Source organism: Callorhinus ursinus, unplaced genomic scaffold (assembly GCF_003265705.2).
Source record: "Callorhinus ursinus isolate GAN/ISIS: 27379988/994484 unplaced genomic scaffold, GSC_fseal_2.0 scaffold26, whole genome shotgun sequence".
Taxonomy (NCBI): domain Eukaryota; kingdom Metazoa; phylum Chordata; class Mammalia; order Carnivora; family Otariidae; genus Callorhinus; species Callorhinus ursinus.
The window spans coordinates 14,061,993-14,079,507 of record NW_027397088.1 but is presented as its reverse complement, the minus strand read 5'-3'; the positions used below and the strand labels follow the sequence as shown (position 1 = coordinate 14,079,507).

Genomic DNA, 17,515 nt, shown 5'->3' with positions numbered 1-17,515 from the left:
TGTGTGTGTGTGTGTGTGTGTGTGTGTGTGTGTGTGTGTGTGTGTGTTGGGATCATGTTAGATAACAGATCCTGTGGTTTTCACTTAGCATTGTAAATTTTTAGCAAGATATTTCTTTTATCAGATGGGTGTACTGTATCTAGTCTTACTTCTCACAAATATCCATGGGAATCCCAGGCTAAAGTTCAATTTCCTTACATTTATGTTCAACTGAAAAGAGAAAACAACACATACTCGTTCTGGAGGGCAGTATAATTACCCTTTCCCTGATAAAGCTGGACAAATTGGACTCTTGTAATTCTCAGCCACAATGCCACAAGAGGTACAGCGAGTTTTAAATAAGCTACCTGAAAAACATGAATTCAACAAGACCAGAATTTAGTATAATCAAGAGCAACTGTCTCCATGTCTGAAGGGGTACCAAATAATTGAGTTTTTATAAGTTCATGTTAGCAAATGGGCCTGCCCTAGGTATCAAGGGAAATACAAAGGCGTGCAGAGGTCCTGAGCAAGCGGAGGGCATCTACCTTCTGGACTCTCTGGAGTCCAGAGATCTGGAAAGGAGAGAGATAAAATCACTTACTACATGACTAAGGAGCTCTCGAATGACCTCGATGTGCAGGTGGATTTGAAGTGCTCAGTAGGGCAGATGAAGCCAAAGTAAACCGAAGGGCACGGTTTACTACGTATATGATTGATAAAGGTTCCATATCTTGGATGTATTTGCAAAATCTTAATTTTGACCTAACGAATTTTGAATCTTTTACACAAAAGCTGCTCAATAAATACATAATCAACTAGTACATGAAGCAAATAATTATTAAAATTAGTGACCATTTCTTGAGCTAAGCCGGTAACGGTGACTGTAATTCATCAAATGTTCGCCTTGTGCCCAGCACTGCACTGAGCCCGGCCCCACCAGAGTGGATGTGTAGCCCTCCATTCCATCCAGCATTCCTTCCTTGGGGAGCCATCTCTCTTCTACCCCATCCGTGCGGAAGGAGCTGTCAATCGCATCCCAAAATACAAGCTTAGGCCCACGCTCCAGACTGGTCCAATCATGGTACCTAATCCGTTACTCTCGGTGGCCTGATGGGACAAAGGCCAGCCCTGGGCATTTCAGCCGGCGAACCACGGAAGGGCCATTTGAGGAGGACAATGAGTTCTGGCTGTTGTCTAGAACCCTTCCACGGACACGTTTCGGTGAGAGCCAGAAAGACCTGGTATCGGACATTGCAGGAAGAGTGTCAACAGCTTGGAAGGGAACCCGGAGACTAGAGAGGAGCAGCCTTTTAGGAAATGCTGTGTCACTGATCCCCAAGATGGCACAGAGCATGGAAGATCTGATCTGATCTCAGCTCAGGTCCTGATCTCAGAGTTGTGAGTTTGAGCCCCGCCTTGGGCGTGATGCATCTTAAAACTGATGGCATCTTTAGTTTGATGAAAGGCAGGGCTTTCTTTTGTTTTTACCTAAATTAGAAGAGAGTTCTACTCATCTGCAACCCCCAAAGTTCCAACTAAGATGCACATATTATCTTATTTAATCCTTAAAACAACCATAAGATAGGTGTTAACATCGCCATTTTATACATTTATGCATGGCAAGTGACACCACCTACATTCTGAAACTGCAGAGAAATGGGCCACATGGACAGACCCTGTGAAAGAAGGTGCCAACAAGGCACTCAGTCCGTCCTACTGCTAGGACGCAAACACAAGACAGGACCCAAGTGAACAGTGCTCGACTGCCGTGATCCCAGGCAAAAATGGGCAACGTCACTGCACACTCACAAAAACCAGCAACATTCCCCACGCGGCCACTGCTTCTGGAAATTCCAGAAGGAATTTCTGGAAATTAGAAATGCATTCCTTGGGACGGAAGTTTGGTAGGCTCTTAAATACAAATGCCCTTGGGAAGAAATCTTGCATACCCATGTATGCCCTTGTATGAATGAATTTATTAGATTTTTGGTAAGCTCCAAGCCGGGGGGTTGTGGGCAGAGGATAGGAGAGTACATGAGGGAAAAGAAGGATGTCCTCAAGGGCAGAGAAGGGAAGGCAGCAGGATACAACACAAACTCCTCGGGTGTCACAAACTTGGTGGGCTGGCAGCAATGAAGGTCACTGATCTGGCAGCTTCCCTAAAGGCTCGCCAGCTAAGCAGAAGCACAGCCTCGGGGGAGAGAGCCGTCTGGGGACAAAGGGGAAGTAAATGGCTACCCCCAAGAATGCCAGTCTTAGTGGTCCCCCAGCCTCCCATTTCCCCTCAGCCCAGCTGGGCACTTGCACCCCTGCTGTGTGATGCTCACACCAGACGCCTGGGGCATCTTGTCAAAATGCAGATTCTGATTCAGTGCCTCTGGGGATTGGGGGGGTAATGGCAGGACTTGTGTTTTGAAGTCTGGTTCCCCTCCCCGCGCGAGGGCCCCTCACCATGGATTTCCAGAAGGTTCTTGGTGCCAGCCCTGCGGTGCAGCTCATCAATGTTTTGGGTGATGACCATGACCCGTCGGCCCTGCCCGCGCAGCCGGGCCTCACATTCAGCGATGGCCAGGTGCCCGGGGTTCGGCTCCTTGCTCAGCATGACCTCCCGCCGGTAGTGGTAGAACTCCCACACCAGGGAAGGGTTTCGCGCAAAGGCCTGCGGGGTGGCCAGGTCCTGGTGGGGCGGAGGGGGGAGAAGTGGGAGTCAGAGAGGGAAGGCCAGGATGCACTAATGCTCTGGGCCACAGAAGCAGGCGGTTTCTGGAGGGAGCAAGCTGGAACACACCTGCCAGCGGCCCGCGCGGTGTGGCAGACTCGGGACAGGGGCCCCCAAATATATAGGAAGTCGATTTCATTTATCCAGGAAAAAAAAGGAAAATGCAAAATGCCCACTTAAGGTATAATGGCCATAGCCGAGAAACTCAGTTTTTTTATAACTATAATTATAACTACACGCATACATGCAACTATGCAAATAAAAAACAGGATATATATTAACAGAATATATAAAAATATATTTTTAAAGGATGATTCCTCTTCTAGGATGGGAAAAATCTCATCCACGGCGAAAGAGAGGAGAGTCATTGTTGTCTGGGGCTGCAAGCCTATGGGAAAGGCCACAAGGGAACCTCTGGCAACGACTGAAATAGTCTCTATCTTGGGGCACATGGGTGGCTCAGTCAGTTGGGCGTCTACCTTCAGCTCCGGTCATGATCCCAGGGTCCTGGGATTGAGTCCCGCGTAGGGCTCTCTGCTCAGCAGGGAGTCTGCTTTTCCCTCTCCCCCTGCTTGTGCTGTCTCTCGTTATCTCTCTCTTTCTCTCAAATAAATAAATAAAATCTTTAAAATAAAAAAAAAAGAAATAATCCATCTCTCGATTATGGTGGTGGTGGTGTTACGCATTTTGTTTGACTATAAAGGTCACCCTCCTACCTGGTGGTAGAGTCAGCCTTCATTTGGGGAGTGAATGGGGAGCAAATGTCTATGGTGTGGATTATCCACATCCACCCTGTACATCCTTCCTGCCCTCCACGCACCACGAGTGGCCTGAAGCAGTTTACAGGTGCCATGGGAACATGTCTACATGTATCCTTGGAACAGAGCTGGTGTCAGACACGTTCTATGGACTTCTTTGCTTCCCCACAAACTCTGAGCTGCTTTGACACCACTGACCACCTCTCTCCTCTAGAAGAGCCCCCTGAACCCCTCTGAGCCCCCACTCCCTGCTCCTCTAATTCAGGGACTGTTCCTCTCTCTTGTGGGACCCTAATGGCCCTCAGTGCTCCTTCCTCCCCTCCTTCACCTTTAAGGCAATGATCCCCCCCATCTACCTCCACAGGCTCAGCTGGAGGGCAGCAGAGAGGCGACAAAACATCCCACACATTTGGATCACCACATCAAAAACTAATGATGTATTGTATGGTGACTAACATAACATAATAAAATTTAAAAAAAATAAAATAAGTAAAAAAAAAATTAAAAAAAACATCCCACACATTTGCCAGCCATTTAATAGGGGAGGAAAGGTATGTTCATTAACCCTTCACTTAACAAGACACTACCTACTAAAATTGGAATTCAGGGTGCCTGCGTGGCTTAGTTGGTTAAGCGTCTGCCTTCCGCTTAGGTCATGACCCCAGGTCCCGGGATCGAGTCCTGCATAGGGCTCCCTGCTCAGCGAGGAGTCTGCTTCTCCCTCTGACTCTCCCCCTTCTCATGCTCTCTATCATTCTCTCTCTCTCAATAAATAAATAATCTTTAAAAAATAAATAAATAAAATTGGAATTCATGTACTGAAGTAACTATTTATGATGGCCTTCATTCAACCAACAAAAGTCTATCAAGACTTACATGTGCCAGAGTTCTGGGAGCTGAGGACAGAGCAATGGATAAAACAGACAAAACCTAGGCACCTGGGTGGCTCAGTTGGTTAGGTCTCTGCCTTCGGCTCAGATCATGATCCCAGGGTCCTGGGATCGAGTCCCGCGTCGGGCTCCCTGCTCAGTGGGAGCTCCCTCTCCCCTCTTTCATGCTCTCTCTCTCTCAAATAAATAAATAAAAAATCTTAAAAAAAAATAAAAACAGACAAAAACCTCCTACACTCCAAAACTAGGGGTTTCCTGGGCCAGGGGGAGGCAAGGAAGCTGAATGCATAAGGACTAAAGGTATATTCTGGGCCCAGGATGGCGGGTGGTGGCTACACTTGTTAAAATTCATTGAATGGCACACTTTAAATTGGTGAGTTTTATTGTATGTACAGTTAATCCTTGAACAATGTGGGGCTTAAGGGCACTGACCTCTGTGTGGTCGAAAATCTTCCATGTAACTTTTGATCCCCCAATTTAACTACTAATAGCCTGCTGTTGACGGAAAGCCTTACCAATAACAGAAACAGTCAATTAACACATATTTTGTATGTTATATGTATATATACTGTTCCTCAATAAAGTACACTAGAAAAAAATGTTATTAAAATCATAAGAGAAAATACACCTACTGTGCTGTCCCGTATGTATCCATACCAAAATTACATTGTCCCTTTACAACATGAATCATCAGTCAGTGCCTACATCAATATTCTTATATATGATACAAAACACCATAGATGATATACATATTACTAACAGTAGACATCAAATAAATAAAAGGTGAAAAAATTCATATTTATTTATGTGTGAAAATTCATATGCTGATAATGAAGAAGCACCAATATGACTGCTTTATGGTACCTAGTGCAATGGATAAAGTCGCTTCAAGGTAGCTGGTCTACCCACTAATGAATGGGTATAGTATCTTTATGGCATTCAGCATTACAGTCATGTTCATCACACAGTATTAGAAATATTGCTACAGTTCGGCTCAGGTCATGATCCGGGATCCTGGGATCAAACTCTCCCTGCTCAGCAGGGAGCCTGCTTCTCCCTCTCCCTCTGCCCCTCCTCCGGCTTGTGCGCTCGCTCTCTCTCTCTCAAATAAATAAATAAATCTTTTAAAAAAAGATATGAAAAGTTCACAGGAACTTTAAAAATGTGTAATACTTAATTTCAATATCTGTAGAAAAGTGATGAACTATGCTAAACATGATTTCTCCGACTCCACTTTAATTACTAGAAGAAATCTAAATTGTTACGTGAATAAATACAATCTCTACAGATCTGGAAAGTAAGGAAAGCAGCTGTTTTGCTTACGTCTGAGACCTTAATCATACACACTTTGTGTTGTTGCCCAAATAACCAAGACGAGAGTCGTGGTTAATTTCGGAACTTTGTCCCCTCCGTCGGGCATCAGACTCTGCCAAGGCTTCATTCAGGAGAACTCCTTAGTATTCTGGAAACACTGCTCACCTGAGCTTGCCATTTTCTCCAGTATCCCCCGGCTCCTCTGAAAGTTGGGACTCCGCTCTCAGCACTAACACCAGCCCCTGAAATGATGACCATGTGCTTTGCTTTTGCAAAAAACTTCCGAAAATCAGCCATATCTAAAGAGATAATAAAATCTTTATAAATCCAGTGTACCGTGTGGGCATTTATATCCTGTATCAGTTGATCATATTTTGACTTGATCTTGCGTGAAATGATACTTTAGGATCCCCAAATAAAAATCATTCCTGTACCAGGGGCACCTGGGTGGTTCAGTGGAGCGACCGACTCTTGGTTTCGGCTCAGGTCGTGATCTCAGGGTCGAGAGACTGAGCCCCGCATCAGGCTCCGCACTGAGCGTGGAGTCTGCTTGAGATTCTCTCTCTCCCTCTGCCCTTCTCGCTCATGCTCTCTCTCTCAAATACATCTTTTAAGAAAATAATAAACTAAAATAAATACATCCTTAAAAAAAATCATTCCTGTGCCATGAAGACGCCGTCCACGCGGCCTGCTGTACGAGTGTAAAGCATCTTAAAGAAAGAAGCAGGGTACACAACATTGGCTTTGAATCTTGGCTCTGCCTCCCATCCATCCATCCACCTGTGAAAAGTGATAGGAAGGACCAGCCCTCTGCTCTCCTGGCTGTTTGATGTGCGCAGTAGGGCCTTCCCGACAGCAGGCTGTTACAAAGATTTTTAAAAGCTAATGGATGGGAAAGCATCCTCCTTCATAACAGTAAAAACAAGCTAGTGAAGGGGGGGTTGACCTCACGCCCACTGGACTCAAGGCCTTCCCTTCCTTCCAACTTCTGTTCCCTTTGGGGATCTTGTTAATTTCAGCTTCCCTAGACATCATTACAAGGTGAGGGTGAGGCCCCCTCCCCGGTGAACAGATGCTCTGCTCCAAACCTGGACACATAGGCTTCTCCTTTACAATTCAAGTAAGAGTTGGACCTTTCAACAAGACGTCACCAGGGGCTTGGGATAACAGAAGGGAGTTGAACACAGAGAATACCGTGACAGCAGGTAACCATGGTCACAGACTATAGCTTGCTCTCTGGGACGGAGTGCCTTGTTCTGCACATCCAGGTATTCCCCCACTTGATCTCTGTCCATCAGGGGCAGCAACCGCCATTTGAGGAGGACTCCCTGTGCCCCAGGCTCTGCACCAAGCACTGTGCATGGACTACAAGGTAGAATCTGCCCCCGCAACAAATGTCCTCATCCCAGGTTTAGAATGAGGAACTAGACTCGGAAATGTCATTGTTGCTCCTGGGCAACAGAGATTCGGTTAGGACAGGGCATGTGTCTGAGCGACACCCCTCTGTCCCAGGCACCGTGGCTCTGCAGGCCCTCATTTGCAGGGTACGTAAGTGCTGCGGCCCCAGCAGGCCAGGCCTAAGCAGTACAGAGCTGAGAAACTCCCTCTTCTGCCCTCCCCGCCCCCCACCGCCCCGGGGAGAAGCAAATGCCGGACCAGCACAGGCAATGGCAAACAAGGTTAATCCCTGGAATGAACGAGCATCCCCTGAGAGACGGAACCCAGGACAGGCAGGTTGGAAAAAAGGAGAGCTAGTGCGGTGGAGGCAGAAAGACAACTTAGATAGGAACGAGCATGTGGCTTCATTTTGTGCCCCGAGCTGGTAAGACAGATCCCATTAGTTTCTCATGCATCAACGCCTCCCTTCCGAGGTTTCATCCTCATAAGCCCAGAGTCACCCCCACGACTGGCCCATGACTGAGAATCTTAATAAAGACCCCATCTCCTCTCCCCTCCCCCTCCTCTCTGGCTGCTGGGAAGAAGGCACAGGGAGTAAAAGCAGACTCTCAGAAACAAAGCAGCACAGGCTCCAACTCCCTCTCCAGCCACATTCTTGAAGCTCCCTGGGATCACTTTCCCGGCAGCCTAAGTCCCAAAGCACTGAAGATGGTGCAGGCACACTGTCCCCTTGTGGCATAACCAGCCCAACCATTTGCCAACCCTGCCAAAGCTCAGCCCATGCTTATATCCCCTTTGGAGTTAGACCAGTGTGACGAATGAGGCACACCAAAGCTGTCCCACTAGGAAGAATTTGAAAAAAGAAACCCAGTCTGGGTGGACTGGAGTGTGCAGTCTAATCTAATCTCCTGAAAGAACAAGATGCTTAATAAAAAAAGGTAAGAGTACTTTACTAAGGACTATTTGTGTGACTCCTGGGTTCCAACCCTACAAATGTCCTCAAGGACTTCAAAGTTCACCCATAAAGCTTTCCCTAGCCCTAAATATTTGTTTGTTTGTTTGTTTTTTTACCTGAAATGTAAACTCTGTCATTCTACTGATGAGTAGGTCCTAGGTCAAAATGACTTCTATTAAAGTCCCACTTTAAGCAACTTCTAGACACAAAACGGTCAACTGAGGTTTGGCTCTTGGAAAACAGGATGTAAATATAATAATGTTAATGTGGTAGAAAATCTTAAAAAGAAGAAGAGGAAGAAAAGAAAAAAAGGCATTTCTCAACTACTAAGGGAAAATCCCCCAGGACGTTTTGCAGTTCCAAACCCAGATGGCCCACTCTGGGCAGAAGTCAGGCACACACTTGCGGGTCCCCCATGGCCTCTAGCAGCCTGCCCTGTTCTCCACAGCCAGGAACACCAAGGGATTCGGTTGTTTTCCGTTCCTGAGCTTGGGCAAAATGGAAGGAGGAGCTGCTCTGTCTGAGCACGCCTGCAGTATTAGAAAAAGTTATCTAAAAAGATAGGCTCAAAGCGGTCAGCTTGGCCTTTCGATGCCATGCTAAAGCATGTTTCACAGGCCCACCAAAGATCCTTTATTGTATAAATCTGTTAGGCTCTATATTCACTACAGACTAAGGGCCCGGGTAGAGACAGGAACCCTACCTCTGCAGTAGAACAGTCAACTCGGTATTACCCTGAAGGACAGCTTTCCCCTCTTGCTGAGAGGTGAGGGCTTTAAAAGACAAGTCCTATGTGAGAAGCCTGAGTGCAAATATTCTAGGAGAAGCAATACAATGTCTCCAAAGGACTTCAACTTGATTACCGAGAGATTATCCCAGACCCTATCCTGGAAGGGGTTTGCCTGAGGAGAGAACAGCACTGTGGCTTTCTCCAAAATCCTGCCCAGCACCCACTCCACTATAGACATTCCCCCGTCAAAGTGCAGGAACTCTCAGGTTCTCCAAATTCCACCGGAGACAAAGGGGTGGCAGGCTAAGAAAGACCTACTTGAACTTGGTCGAGCCATTGTTGGGCAAATCCGGGTTCCAGAGGAGGCTGGAGACTTCAGTCCACAATACAGCCCGTGAAGTAATCGGCGGGGGACAATCTGAAGAGGTTGCATCAGGTTTTCTTTGTGGTACTAATTCCTGAGATGGGGCTTTGGGAAAAAACCACAGAAACAAACAGAATCAACTTGTATTTGTACATATAAATATGTAAGAATGCCCTTTACAAAAATCATGAGTATCAGATCTTGATGGTATTCCTCCTCTAAAGCAACTGTTTTCCATTTGTGTTCTCAAGCACTCCCAGGGGCCCTGGTACAGTGGTTCTCCAACACTTGTCCCCACACCACCAGCAGCAACAGCACCTGAGACCCTGTTAGAAATGCAAAGTCAGGGGCTCTACCCCAAACCCACTGAATCAGAAACTTTGCAGGTGGGGGCCCATGTCTGTCTGTCCCCAGCTGATTCTGATGAATGAACTCAAGTTTGAGAAACACTGCCTTAGAGGCTGGGGAAGGGGTGAGATGCGAAAATTCATTTGAAACACAAGTTCTGCTGCTTTTTAAAAGGTATGAAAAGGTAAGAAAAAGGTAGGTCTTCTCAACTTTTGGTCAAAATACCGTTTCTATGGGAATGTAAATTCTAACTGAGAGTGGAACCAGGCAGGGGAGACATGTCGTATGACAACAAATAAGATCGAGAGGACATCCAGTCAAAGCAACCTGTGACTTCAAGCACATTTAGTAAATTTTGATCCATCCCTGAGGAATTTTATGAAAGAAAAACAGACAGAGAGAAGGACAATATTTGGATCAATGACACCAAGAGGGTAATTGGCAGGGCTGACCTCTATCTGGTGGGTAAACTGTTGGAAGGACTCAGAATTAAAGGTCTGTAGATCTAGAAAACAGAAAAATAACACATTTATCAAAACTTTATAATCCCTTTGGAAGACAACCTACCGAAATTACAAGTACATTTTCCCTCTGACCTAGCAATCCCAAGTGCAGAAAATTTTAAAACAGTGAGAGTTGCCCATATCCAAAATGACATATCTATAGTTGTTCTTTAGATCCCTGTGATTAACAGCAAGAGACTGGAAACAACCTAACTGTCCATCTATGAGGGATGAGATCAATAAACAATGGCACATTCACAATACACTGCACGACAAAAATGGATGTGTGTATGATTCTACCAATAGGACATTCTGGAAGGGACAAAACTATGGGGATGGAAAATATTGGTCACCTGAGCAGGGAGCAGTGAATACATAAAGGGGCATGAGGGGATTTTCAGGGGTGACAGAATTGTCCTACATCTTGATTACGGTGGTGGTTACATGATCGTGTCCGTCAAAACCCATAGAACACTACACTAAAAATGGGTTAATTTTCCTGTATGTGAACTATAAAATAGTTTAAAAATAAAAGTACTGGGCATAGGGTTTCAGTTTTGTAAGATAAAGAGAATTCTGGAGATTGGTTATGCAACAATGTGAATGTATGTACTTAACACTATTAACTGTTGCCCTAAAAATGGTTAAGAGGGTAAATTTTTAGGTTATGTGTATTTTACTACGATTTAAAAAAAAACAAATGAGGGCGCCTGGGTGGCTCAGATGGTTGAGCGTCTGCCTTCGGCTCAGGTCATGATCTCAGCGTCCTGGGATCGAGTCCCGCATCGGGCTCCCTGCTCCTTGGGAGCCTGCTTCTCCCTCTGCCTCTCTCTCTCTCTCTCTCTGTCTCTCATGAATAAAAAAAAAAACAACAAAAAAAACAAATGAGGGGCGCCTGGGTGGCTCAGTAGTTAAGCATCTGCCTTCGGCTCAGGTCACGGTCCCGGGGTCCTGGAATCGAGCCCCACATCGGGCTCCCTGCTCCACGGGAAGCCTGCTTCTCCCTCTCCCACTCCCTCTACTTGTGTTCCCTCTCTTGCTGTCTCCCTGTCAAATATATAAATAAAATCTTTAAAAGAAAAGAACAAAGTGATTAAATGTGGTTTGCTGGTTGATTCAGTATTTATAAGCAGATAGCTCACTGACTTCAGAAGTGATGGCTGATACCACCAGGGCAGAGGATATTAAGAGAGGTTAAAAATAAATGTCTAGAAGATGAGGCTCAAAAACCTGTTACTAAAAATTTTTTTAATTTAAAAAAATTAAATAAATAAAAAAATTTTAAAAGCCTATTAGTGCCAAATCAGATTTATTCCACAAATCATTCCAATGTGCAGATCTCACATGCTTAATAAAAAAAAGAGAAGAAAGACATTCTCTCTAACCTTTAATTTTTTCACTTTTTTTTTTTTAACGTAAGCTCTATGCCTAGCATAGGGCTTGAATTTACAACCCCAAAATCAAGAATTGCATGCTCTACCAACAGACCCAGCCAGGCACCCAAAGACTCTAGAACCTTGACAGACATCTCCAGAATAAATAATGTTGAGGGGAAAAAGCCAGACGCAATAGCGTTTTGTAAGGGAAAGGGAAGGAGATAGAAGTATAAACCACAGTACTGATCTGCATTTGCATTAAAAAAAGGGAAGAATTCCCAATTAATTAGTAAGAAGAGTTGAAGGTTGGGTGGGAAATAAGATGTTTAGAGACAAGAGGAACAGCAGGGATTTTCAATACATGTGTTTGAATGTTGTTTCCAGTGTCCAGGTTCTCCAGCGAAAGACCACAAACACACCTGTAGTTGAGCAAGTTGCAAGGAGAGAGAAACACGCTATGAAGACATGCAGGGTCTCAGGAACAGGGATAGAAAGGGTTTATTACAGGATCGGGGCTTGTGTTAGGAAGGTTAGGGAGTCTTTGTTCTGGACTGCAAGCCGTCAGGAGACAGGATACCTTCGTTATCTAAGTGCATCTTACCTAAAAGGTACAGTGAGTGAAACACGGCTCGAGTTGGGATCAAGAAGCAGCACTCGCTCCTATTAGCCTGTATAGGGGGATGTTGTGTCATTTTTTGTGGTTTAAAAAATGTTGTTTCAGACCTAATTACAGAGTTGTCTTGTTTTTGTGCTGATTCACCATGGTCATGGGGGAGCCTTGTCTGATGTTGGTGTTCTGTGAACACCATGGTCAACAGGAGAACACCAGGGTCCATTGCATAGTGCCAGGACAGAAAAAAATGGAAGCAAACCAAATGTCCATCAACTTATAAAGGGGTAAAAACAAAACAAAACAAAATTAAAAAACTGTGGTTCATCCATACAATGAAATACTATTCCACAATGAAAAGAAAAAACTGTTAATACATGCAAAAACACGGCTGAGTTCTTCAAGTATTATGTAATAGTAACTCGACAGAAGAAAAACCCAGCAGACCCTACCTTACCTGAATGATCAAAATTAACATCACCAGTAATAAGACATACTGACTCCACCTACCTCCTTAGAGGACATAAGAAGGGCTAAACATCACTTCTGTAGTATTTTTCCCCAAAATGCATTAGTTCAATTTAATTATTAAGAATACATCTGACAAACTCCAATTGAGGAAGCAGTCTACAGCAAGATTGGCCAGTACTCTTCAAAAAAATTTACCAAGTTTATGAAAAATAAAGACTGGGCACTTGTCCCAGGTTGCAGACCAAGGAGACATGACAAAGAAATGCACTGTGGCATTCTGGATTGGATTCAAGACACGAAAAGGGACACTAGTGGGAGAAGTGGCAAAATTGAATGAAGTCTGCAAAATTAGCAAATAATACTGTGACAATGTCAGTGTCCTGGTTTAGATCCTTGTATTCTAGTTTGGTAAGATGTTAACCTTGGGGAAATTGGATAAATAGTATATGGGAACTCTGTGTACTCTTTTGCAACATTTCTGTTGCAAAATTATTTCAAAGTAATAAAAAATAAAGAAAAGTATTATGCTAAGCCAAAGAAGCCAGAACAAAAAAACCTACAAACTATTTGAGACCATTTATACGATATTATAGGTACAGAAATCACATCCAGAAATCATATCCATGGCTTCCAGGGACTGGGGGTTGGGGGAGAGAGGGAGGGCCAGGGAACTCTTTGAAAGCAGTGGAAAATTCTACGTTGTTGTTGTTTTTTAAGATTTTATTTATTTATTTGACAGAGAGAGGGAACACAAGCAGGGGGAGTGGGAGAGGGAGAAGCAGGCCTCCAGCTGAGCAGGGAGCCCAATGTGGGGCTCGATCCCAGGACCCTGATCATGACCTGAGCCGAAGGCAGATGCTTAACGACTGAGCCACCCAGGCGCCCCAAGAAAATTCTATGTCTTTATTTTGTGGTGTTTCAAAAACTCATGGAACTATATAATAAGAAGAATGAAATTTCATAACACGTAAGTTGTATTTCAGTAAACCTCACTTAAAAACAAGAAGCATGTTGACAAATTTTCATCATAACTTGTCTCTGCTGTGATCAAAAAGACTAGACAAGAAGCTTGGAATTGGGAAAAAGAGTAGGTTAGAGAAAAATGGTATAGCGCTGGTTTCCAGAACAACCTCGAGGGACAAGATTCTCTAGCTGCCTGGAGTCCTTTCTGCAGAGAAGGAATGCAGGTCAGAGCCGAGGGAAGACCAAAAAAGGCATCTGACTTACCGGCTGCTGGAGGAGAAGGTGGGCTGACTTGGACGCATTGGAACCCTGGGGAGCAGCCTGCAGACCGCAACACTGGGGATGCTGGACCATCATGAAGATCACCCCAGTGCCCTGTTTAAAGGACGTGGGGGAAAATGGCTTGGCGTGATTTTCAACCAGCATGGGCATCTTAGGCTTTTGACAAACTTCCAATTTATTTGGAAAAACTATGATTTGAAACACCTCAGTAAGGAACAAGTGAGGTGTTATGATAGTTTATTTTTTTTAATTATGGAAAAATTTAAACATATACAAAAACCGAACTCTCATGTTTCCATCACCCAGAGTCAATAATTATCAAGAAAAGATTCATTTGAGGATCTCAGATCCATTTGAGGCTTTAAAATACTGTCATAGATGATGACTGTTAAACCTGCACATCTTGATAAAAACTGGGAAAATTAAAGTTCACAATACTGCCTAGCTTGACCAAAACCTTCTTACGTATAGTATAAAGTTACTTACGCTATCATTTTTAGCTTAATATATGCCTTTAGTTATTTCTCTCAAAAATGAAGATGTTTGATTCCACTGCTGCTTTCTAATACTTAAATTTGGAGACATCAGTTTGTTCCAGAAAATGCTTTTCTTCTTCTGTAGGTTTTCAGACGTTTGCAAACTTTCCTACTTACTGTCAAAGACTTCTAGATAACTCCTGAATAAATGGTCATATTTTTTCTCAGACATGAAGGTAGGGTTTTAAAAGTCATTAAGAACTTTAAAGAATGTAAGGAATTAAAATCGAGGCATCAACATAAAGCAACTAGCGATATTGCTCTTTGTCTAAAGTTCTTCTGCAAAAAGGTCTCAGTGATGGGTCTTCTACTGAATAGCTATGAAATGAAGACAAATCTTCATTCTATTCTGAGCATGAGTATTGAATTTGTTGCTAATTATAAACAGTTGTCAAAAATTAGAGAATATTGGGGTGCCGGGCTGGCTTATTAGCCGGTAGAGCATGCAACTCTGAATCCCGGGGTTTTGAGTTTGAGCCCCACATTGGGTATAGAAATCAGTTAATAAAATCTTTAGAAAATTTTTTAAAAAATGAGATTAAGGAATTTTTAATTGTATGATTGACAAGATTAGGATGTATTATCTGGGTAAAATGTTACTAATTTTTCATCTAAGTTTTTCTACTCAAAAGTTTTCATTCTTGAGTAGTAAAATTACTTTCACCATAACACTGAACTCAAAATAATAAAGTAGGAAAAAGTATTACTTGCTCATGTTTCAACATTTCCAAAAATCACTAGTTTCTAGATTCTTTGCCTAGGAAATGCAATCACCAAGTATTTCTTGGGAAAACAGCTTTAGTTCTCATGTGAATTATGTCTAATGACACATACATATATAGATGCATGTATCCACACACTCGTGGACTATAATACAATTAAAACTTTCTAAACATGTATATTATTTGTATTTCAAATCTTTTATCATACTAACTTATTAATTTATTAGTAGAATCTAAATTCTTCACATCTATCTTAAGTAATGAATCAGAAAATTTCTGGTCTCAAGAAACCATTCCCCTTCCTGTTTTATTAGTGAACACTTCACATGATTTTTTTTAAAGAATGTGGGAAACGTTTTGCTAAATTTTCCATTAATTTAAAAGATGTCTGCAAGTCTTTCAGTGAATGTGCAAACAAAGTAGAGATTAAATACAAAACATCTGGGGCGCCTGGGTGGCTCAGTTGGTTAAGCGTCTGCCTTCGGCTCAGGTCATGGGAGGGAGTCTGTTTCTCACTCTCCCTCTGGGTGCTCTCTCTCAAATAAATAAAATCTTTAAAAAGTAATAAAATAAAATCAATACAAAACATTGACATGTTTTTGAACAGTGCCACCTGAAATGTACTCCTAGATCAGAAATGCTCAGAACATAAGACTATTTTCAGATGCTCCCACAAAGTATTTACTGGAAGCATCTTCTGTGCCAACATTTATTTGCTTTTCTGGGGGGTCAGGGTGAGCCGTGGTTCTACCTTCCACAAGCTTACAGTCCTGTTCAAGAGGAAAAGCAAATTTCTCTAGCAGCACAGGCCACCACTGTGCTGATTCAGTGGATCATTCCATTACTCTGCCTTTTATCTTCAGGGTGGGCAGACAGACCACAGGGGAGAAAATAAACTCATTCAGCAAACAGTCATTGGGAGCTTTCTGGGTGTAGGGCTGGTTCCCCCAAACACAGGAGCTTACTCTGGGTGAATGGCAGTCCCCTGTTTAACCAGACTTTTGAAATCACCTACTGAATTAGAGAAAAAGAAAAATGTCCGTATGTTCCCTGTGGCACCCTACCAATTCTGAAAAATACAGTAAATGAAAGGTTATATCAGGAATTCGAGATTAAAAAAAAAAAAACTTTAGGAAAAACAGTGATTTAAAATAGGAACTGCAAAAACTTACACAAATACCTTTTTAACCCCTCTGAGCTAAGTAAGCGCAATGTACCAGTCCCCTGCCATGAACACGGACACACTCATTCCCTCTCTCCCCTCTACCAACTGCTCTTGTCAAGGCTACCAGAGACCTCTATCCACCTTGCTAAACCCAATGGTCGTCTGGTTCCTCCTTCTTGGCCATGTCCAGCCTCTGACCCCCTTGATCACCTCTCCAGCAAACATTCGCTTCTTCTGGTTCCCCAACACCGCGCTTTCCAGGTTTTCCTCCTACCTCTCTGGGTCTCCCATCCTCCCAGGGTTCCAGACTGCATCCCCCCTCCAATGTCCAACAAACGGCTCCCACCTCACACAGCCCCACCTGAGCTTCGGAACCTTCCCCACACCTTCTCCCCGCAAAGCCTTAGGCATCTTCTTGAACCTGACCTCTCCCTTTCACGGCTCACACTCCACAGCCCGGCTGGTCCGCAAGTTCTGAGGGCTGCACCTTTCAACTCCGTCCCTGCTCCGGCCCCTCCTCCCACGCCCGCAGCCACCAGCCCGGCCACCATCATCAGCCACTCGGGCTGCTGCCAGTGGCCACACTGGCTCCACTGAGACGGGACGCTCCGCTCAGAGCCCTCCCGCGGCTCCCCCTTCACAGCGGCCTACGAGGCCCACCTGCTCCGGCCGCGTGACTTTGGAACCTCGCTTCCTGCCCCCTCCCTCGTCTCTCGGGCGGCAGCTGCCCCGCAGGCTATGCCCGAACAACACCGGGGCTCGGGGCTCCGCACGTGCCGCTGCCCAGCCCTCGGGAGGGGGGAGCTCTTCCCGCAGAAGCGGGGTGCGCTCCCCTCCCCCTCGCTCTCCCGCCCGTCAAGGACTCAGGAAGGGGGGAGCGCGCATGCGCCGGCCGGCACCGCCCCTGCCCCGTCCCGTCTCGCGGAGGTCCCGGTCGCGGACGGTGCGCGTGCTGAGCCGGGCCCCCCGGGCTGGAGCCGAGGAAGGCCGCCGGGCCCTCGGGCCGCGAGAGACGCACCTGCAGGAGGCGGGAACGGCGGCGGCCCTGGCGCGGGGGCGGGCCGGGCCGCAGGGGGAGGGGCGGGCCGGCCCGCCTGCCCCGCTGCAGCGGCCCCTGCCGGAGACCCAGCGTGGCGGCGCTGGCGAACCCCGCGGGCCACCCCCGCTCCTGGCTCCTGTCTGTGCCCCAGCGACGGTTGCTTTGTGGGCCAGCGGAGCGGGGCAGGGGACGGTGTCTTGCTGCGTCTTTGTGAGCATCCCTCATATGTCGTGAATTATTACCTGCTTTCCTGTTTGAGCCCGCAGCTGGATTACACAACTTAAGGACAGAGCATTTCAAATGTTGGGGCAGCTCTCCCTGAAACGCTATTTCCAGTGATGGTTCGTTGGGTTCCCAGGCATCCCCACTGTGATCTTTACCTGCGTGTCC

The 17,515-nt window shown here is 45.2% G+C and overlaps 1 protein-coding gene across 11 annotated transcripts in view; it reads right to left on the bottom strand.

Moving 5' to 3' along the window:
• SIRT5 (sirtuin 5) overlaps positions 1-17,161 on the bottom strand; it is a 34,072-nt gene extending 16,911 nt beyond the window's left edge. Inside the window, exons 1-7 of one of the 11 annotated variants that reach the window (XM_025891026.2) lie at positions 16,747-16,984; positions 13,646-13,756; positions 9,911-9,963; positions 9,065-9,215; positions 5,829-5,962; positions 2,434-2,659; positions 260-347 (exon numbers count right to left, since the gene is read on the bottom strand). In XM_025891026.2, the coding sequence (XP_025746811.1) occupies positions 260-347; positions 2,434-2,659; positions 5,829-5,962; positions 9,065-9,179 (563 nt within the window). In that variant the 5' untranslated portion in view covers positions 9,180-9,215; positions 9,911-9,963; positions 13,646-13,756; positions 16,747-16,984. Of the gene's footprint in view, positions 1-259; positions 348-2,433; positions 2,660-5,828; positions 5,963-9,064; positions 9,216-9,910; positions 9,964-13,645; positions 13,757-16,512; positions 16,712-16,746; positions 16,995-17,104 lie in introns of those variants that run through there. The other 10 variants (XM_073877592.1, XM_025891027.2, XM_073877596.1 and 7 more) reach the window with 10 other exon arrangements.
• Positions 17,162-17,515: the final 354 nt, after the last annotated feature.